This window comes from Centruroides sculpturatus, unplaced genomic scaffold, assembly GCF_000671375.1.
Source record: "Centruroides sculpturatus isolate CEXI.00-Female unplaced genomic scaffold, Cexi_2.0 scaffold91, whole genome shotgun sequence".
NCBI lineage: Eukaryota > Metazoa > Arthropoda > Arachnida > Scorpiones > Buthidae > Centruroides > Centruroides sculpturatus.
In genome coordinates this window covers 34,722-41,577 of record NW_019384299.1, presented here as the reverse complement: position 1 = coordinate 41,577, position 6,856 = coordinate 34,722, and the positions used below count along the sequence as shown (strand labels likewise).

Sequence of the window (6,856 nt, the reverse complement as noted above, 5' to 3'; positions counted from 1 at the left end):
TATATAATATAATTTTCTATAGGTACAACATACGTCTTAACTTATGCAAATGTTTCTTCGATGGAAACTCGTTCGCTCTCACATGGAAGAAAAACAAATAAAAAGAAAACAAAGTTAGTGTTGACTAGGTATTTTTTTTAAATATGAGGTACTTGTAGAGTGGTAAATGGATGGTGGTTCATTCGACGAATGTCCGGACCAAAAGAGTATTTACGACGAACAATTCGTGACTTTCCGATCACCCGTATGGTGCGTTGCTAGGCAATTGCTTAATTATAAATACGCAATGACTGGTAAACGACGTTTAGGAAAAAATGTCAACGTCGTTTCTTAGAAAAATAATTTTATCGCTTCCTCCTCTGTTCGTATGTTTGCTTTTCCCTGGGTGAACGACATCAAATCGAAGGCACTTTTTAGGAAATTTTTGGCCACGGTAATTGTGCGAAAGTGGTATTTCGTCACACGTATTCTTCTCCAGGTTTGGAATGTCCCGTACTGTTTGCATTGATGGTGTCTGGTAACTCCGCAATGTCTTTGAATACGCCGACTAAATTTTGAAAATTGGGACCCCAATTGAGTAAGTAGTCCCACCCCAACATGGACCCATTAGCAGGTTTATATGACGAAAGGTTGGAAAGATCGTCATCTGATGCCACCAGGGTGCTCAGAGAACCCCGGAAAGAGTCAAAGCCATCGTAAGTCTTGGCAGAATCTTCGTCATTTTCGTTGTCTTCTTCAGCCAGTTTGGAAAAGATCATGTTTCCAGGACCAAAATCCCTCTGCACCTTGTCATAGTTATCGTATTCAAACTCAGAACAAGTAAATGAGTCATTTCCGCTTTCATCTGTGGATGAGTCCGGAGCTTCCAACAGTTCTGTGTTGGTTTCCAAGAGTTCGGCTAGTTTGTTCTTTTCTGGATTGTCGTCACTGGAAGAAGAGACGGCATCCAATGTGCTCACCAGACTAGAGTTTCTTGGCCTCGCGTTTAGTCTTTCGATCTCCTCTGCCGTCAGTCCTAGTGTTATGTTGTTTTCGTTGTTCTTCTTCTTGCTGTTTGATTTTGGTCCCGAATGAATGCTGCTGGTGCTATGACTTAGGTGACTCACCGGACTGTTGAGGCTCCTCTCTGAATTGGTCAGCGGATCTTTGAATTCTTTTGGCCCCACTCCCTGAGATGTCGCTAGTAATGCGGTCTGTAGGGGCTTGCCGCTGATGTCCTGAAGGGTCAGTATTCTGGGTGTCTGTTGAGACAGCTCGCTGGAAGGGCTCAGACGGGCCAGAGGCGTGTTCTGCATTTTCAGAACAGATGGACTCTCCCTTGGGGCTATGGCATTGGGACTCTGACACAGTACATTTCTCGGACTGTCCCTTGATGGCGTTGACTGAAATTGGTGTGGACTATGTCTATGGTTGTGTTTGTGGTAGTTTGGAATGTGTGGGTTCGTTTTATATTTGTGAACATTACCATCTCTGAACCCCTTGTAATGGTAGACAATGTCTATGTCTGAGGGAGCTATGCTGCTGGCATTTTCCAAATCGTAGTGTTCTGGAGGTTCTGAATCTGCTATGTTCAACATGCCAAAGGGTTTGTTGTTATCCTGCAGGGACGAGTCTTCAATCCTGTGTGTGGGTGAAGCAGATGACTTATTTAACACTTCCCTTTCTATGATGTCAGGACGTTGGGGGCGATCGGCAGCCACTTCACGGTCCTTCATCTTCTTGGGCACCAGATCCTGTGACAGATGATTTCTCAGAATGTCTTCAGTAGTGGCACTCTCAGAGTAATTGCCGTCTTGGTGAGTTCTTTGGTTGTCATTATTGGAACCGGTCAGGAAGGCATTTCCGTTCTGTTTGATGTGTCCCGGAGCCTTTTCTCTCCTCAGTTTCCGCCTGCGGAAGACCAAGAAACTGACCAGGATGACCACAATCAGAATGATGAAGAACACGATCACCAGGATGATCCCGATGCTCAGAGGATCAGTCGGTACCACATCCAAACCCAGTGCTTCATCTCCACATCCTCTTTGCACGTTTCCATGAGGAATTAGTTTAAAATATCCATTTGTACTGTTTAATGCTTGAATTTCTTCATTGACAGCCATTTCCTTGACACAACCTTGAAAACCTGTTTCAAAAGTATTAATATTAATACTGGGGCTATAATGATATCATGAAATATTACTAATCAAAGAATTTAAAAAAGAATACAAACCAGCAAAGGTGTGGTCGGATTTTCCTAGATTTTCCAATCGTCCTCCCACCACAAACGAAGTGAGATAAGCATCCAAAAAGTCGTGAGTTGTTTCGGAATCAATCTCTTTCCATCGAGAGTCGACGGTCAGATTGACAGAAGAGCGCTGTCCGGGTCCACGTTCCAGCACCACTCTGTGCCAATTGCCATCGTCGACTCTGGTTCCCTCCATGGACTCGCTGACTTTGTGCTTGGACTCCGTCTCGCTTGCATACACGATCTTCCCTTCGTGGATCTGTAACATTTGAAATACATCAAAGAATGGTCTAAATTCCAGTATAAATGAAATTCTGAAAATGATACTCTAATATTTTTAATCAAATACTCCACAAAACTTGTACAGGTGGTGAGCACCATCTAGTGTTAAGTGATCAAAATAGTTGGTGAGAACTAAATTAGTGGAACATTCTGTTCCACTTGAAGATTGATGATAACTTGCAACCAAGTCAAAATAGAAGATTGTCATCTCTGCTTCTAGCACTGGCATTCTTCTATGAACTACTTATAACAGAATTATTACAGAAATTGCTTTTAGCCCTAGGTGTAATTAAATTAATTAAAATATCTACAACTGTGAGACAGATAAAATAGTAAGCCCTTACTATTTTATCTGCCTTCCAGTTGTAAGTAAATTAATTAAAATATCTATAACAGCTTTAAAGTACATTTATGATGGGACTTGCTACATTTGGCTTACTGTTTTTAATTTCCTTGTTTTGAACGTTTTTTGACTGCTCATTTTGCCACTCGAGGCACTCATCTCGCCCATTGAGCCAGCCTTGCATTTCATTTTCTAGAATGCACAGTACAAAGTGAATTCTCTATTCTTTCTGAAGTCAAATTGCTTTTTTTTGCCACTTTTAGAGAAAGCTATAATTTAATAATTATTGTAGACACAATTGATTTTACCTTATCACACACAATATATCCCACTTATCTATGTTGTTTTCACTTAGAAATGGACTTCTATTATTTGGCAAGAAATCACTACATTAAATCTACTGTATTGGGCTTAAAATCAATGTAACATTTTTTTCTGTCACAAAAAAAAAAAATAGAAATGGTTGCACTGGGAATCAATGGATCATCAAGAATTTTTGAAGTAGTGAAATAAGCGATGGTGGGAGGAGAGCAAAGTGAGAGTTGTGGGGTTGAACTGTCATAAATAGTCTATATTGGAAACAATTGGGCCGACTCTGTGGGGTAAGCAAGCAAATCATAGAACTGGAACATTTTTATGTGGGATCTTAAAAAAAAATGGGACTTTTTTATTCTGGAAGCTGGAGGTGATTCTATGTTTAATTTTAAATTAATTGGAAAAATTTTCCTCCTTTGAGTGTGGAGGTGCATTTTTAAACTCAGAATTAGATGGATGAAGATATATATTATTCATAATGTCTTTGTGTGAAGCAAGTGACGAAGCCCCTAGTAGGTAGGTAGTAGTTTACAGCTTCTTCTTGCTTGTAGTATTTATATGTTAATGTTTTACATTACATTTTAAAACTGATTTACAATTATCAGACTTCACCTCTAATAAGAATTTTGTATGTCCTAAACATGTTAAGTATACTGGTAAGACATACCAAAATTCCATAACAATATGTATTTGAGATGTAAACTATTTACCTGTAAAATGGTGTAGTCATCTTCGGTTGCCACATAGAGTAAGAGTCCATTGTGAGATTTGGTCCGAAACATAAAAGAGAAACTCTTGACATTCTTGTCGGTCACGGGTAAATTCTTCCACTTTTCGTTTTGGTGATGTCCGTTGGCAAACACCTGAACCCTGCGATGCTTCTCTTGAGGTAACAGTTCGATAAAAGAATCGGAGGAACCCAGGAAAAATGGTTCCAAGGCTGCCAAAGGAAAATAACAAAATTAATCTTCTGACTATTATTTTCCATTATTTAGTAGAAACAGACAGCTAATGGAAAAATATGAGTAAATCTAAGGAAGCAAATTAATATAAAATATTATAGGCTATTACTGTGGACGTCCACACGGGAGATAAACGGGACAATTGCCCCACCTGGGATCAAATGAAACAATTCCACAAATTACAATTGTAAAAATGATTGAGATAGATTATAGAATGCAAAAAGAAAGTGTCCCAATATGGTAAGGTTATCTATTTGTGAAAGAAAACCCAAATAAATAAAATTATCTCTCTCCAGGCTTTACCTTCCTGGAAAATTTTCTGCAGATGCCCATGGATATTGCATGTAGTAAAGAATCTTATTCCTTGAATCCTAGCAAATGGTGACAAGAAACTTAAAATTACTGTATTTATTGATATTTATTTTGCAAACTCATTTTAGGTGGATAAATAATCAGTTTTCCATATGAAATTACAATAAATGTTTTTATGTTTAGAATGTGAGGCCAGCCGATTAGGGGTGAGGTGTTTTTGACAGCTGAGCGGTTAATTCTGTCGTGTGGGCGCAGAATGACTCACTGAGACAGGTTTACCATATAAAACCGTTTAATAATATACATAAATCGTTCTTACAACAACCTAATGCGGGCAAGAGCCTATCCCACGATGGGTTTCTGTCACANATCTCTAGGTCAAATTACTTAGCATTTAATTATTTATAGTAGTGGTAATACAGCTCGATCTAATTAGGCAATCGTTTGGCTTTAATATAACTATTAGGCTTGCGGATGCCTATATTTGTATTGATATATATTGAGAGTTATGTTTAGTGTTATAATGTTTTATTATTTTAAATTAATGATGTGTGTAGAATACAAAAATTTCAGCAATTTGAAGACATATCTGTGCGGGGGAATATGGAAAATAACTTAATTCTCTGGTTAAATAAACACAGACTCAACTGCCACTGTTGGACATGCTTTGAAAAAAATTGACAGTGTTGTGCAAAGAATAGGAATGACTTACTGTTTACGTCTACTACAAAGCTACTGAAGGGTTCAATGTCGGAAAATTTCAGGTGACTTTGCCGACTATTCAGTAGGCAAATTCATGATACCAAAATGATTATATATTTTTTTCAGAATAAAAATGAAGATAAGGAGCTTGAGGGATGGGAGAATGGAGGAAGATAGTCAGCCTTCTTGATAGTCACTTTGTATGAACTACCTGTACCGGCTACAACAGTCGGTAAAAGCAATTTGCCAAACCCTCAACGATAAATGTCTAAATGTGGTCTTCTGTCTTTCTTGTAGTTTTTTTTTTGTGTTAAGATTGGAACATGCCAGATGTTTTTGAGCAGAAAAAGGCACTTTACAACAGAAAAACATATTACATATTATTTTTCACCAAAAGAGGATTGGAAGGATAGTTTGACCTGCTCAATCTTTCTGTTTCTGCACACGACACAAACCACTTGGAGTGATTATTTACGAATGGCATCAAAATGCCACTGGGAATATCACATTATTCAAACAGCATGGTGGAAATGAGGACAATAGTATAGCATAACCAAAATAAAATATTTATAGAAGATAAAAGAAAACATTTTAAATTACTGTATTTACTCACATATAAGACAAGGTTTTTATTCATTTATCACAGCTTCAAATTCCTAGGTCGTCCTATACGTGTGAGCGAAAGATTCTTTGCGTTACACAAATAATTTTTACGAACCGTGTATTCACCATTTTTTACCCTCTTGTATTTAAACACACAAGTATTTTATATGGGTCGTTTGAATTGTTATTGTTTATTGTTGGGAGTAAAGATGAATAGCAATAGGAAAAGCAAAGCTTTTGAATTTGAATTCCAGATTAAAATTCCAAAATCACACGGGAGCACAATATAAGTTTTAATCCGTTCCCACGTGAAAACAGATGAATATTCGGAAATCAGAATTCGGAGAAACTCATAAGTGTAATTGACAGAGTGTGATATTCGATTGTTATTGGTAAAAAAAAGGTTCCAGATTGTCCAGCTTTACATGGACAAATTATGTTGTCAATTTTACAAGATTTTTCCTTAAAGTTTAAAATGCCAATAATTTTTACAGGACAATGTGTGCATTTACGTTCATTTGATATTTTATTTGTGATTAAATGAAATAAAATTAGAATTGTATTAAATTAATAAATCTAATTTTCTTTATTTTGATCTTTAAAGTCACATCTTGTTCTATATGCGAGTAAATATGGTATATGATAAAATTATAAGGATTTGACAATGAAATATGCCATAAAACTGAAATGAAAACATATTTCATTGCCATAAACTGTTATATCTAAGCTAGTGGCCATATTCATTTTATAACTTTATATTTCTAGATGGCATTGTATATTTTGTTTGGTTGTCTGATGTGTTGCTATTTGGGAAAAGGAAGTGGAAAAATGACTGAAATGTGTGTAATGAAATATAATCATCTATTTTTTTCATTAACTTACAAAATACTAAACATCCAAACCTGATAGTTATGATTCGGCAATTACTAGTTTTAATATAAATATATATCTGGCTATTTTACTACAGTAGAGCCTCGATTATCCGACCCCCAATTAACTGACCATCCTAGTCGGCAAATTTCAAATGTCCGCTAGTGATGTGGCGCTACAATATTTGGCTATGTCTTGGCTACTTTAATATTATTTTTACGTGTTTTAGCTGGCAACACT

The 6,856-nt window shown here is 36.8% G+C and overlaps 1 protein-coding gene across 1 annotated transcript in view; it reads right to left on the bottom strand.

Annotated features, from left to right (window-relative positions):
* The window catches only part of LOC111630627 (cadherin-related tumor suppressor-like), a gene marked incomplete at its 5' end in the record, with an annotated part of 41,011 nt that continues 34,155 nt past the window's right edge, over window positions 1-6,856 (bottom strand). Inside the window, 3 exons of the mRNA XM_023374794.1 lie at window positions 1-2,125; window positions 2,213-2,486; window positions 3,878-4,107. Coding sequence (XP_023230562.1) covers window positions 459-2,125; window positions 2,213-2,486; window positions 3,878-4,107 — 2,171 coding nt within the window. The remainder of the gene's footprint in view (window positions 2,126-2,212; window positions 2,487-3,877; window positions 4,108-6,856) is intronic.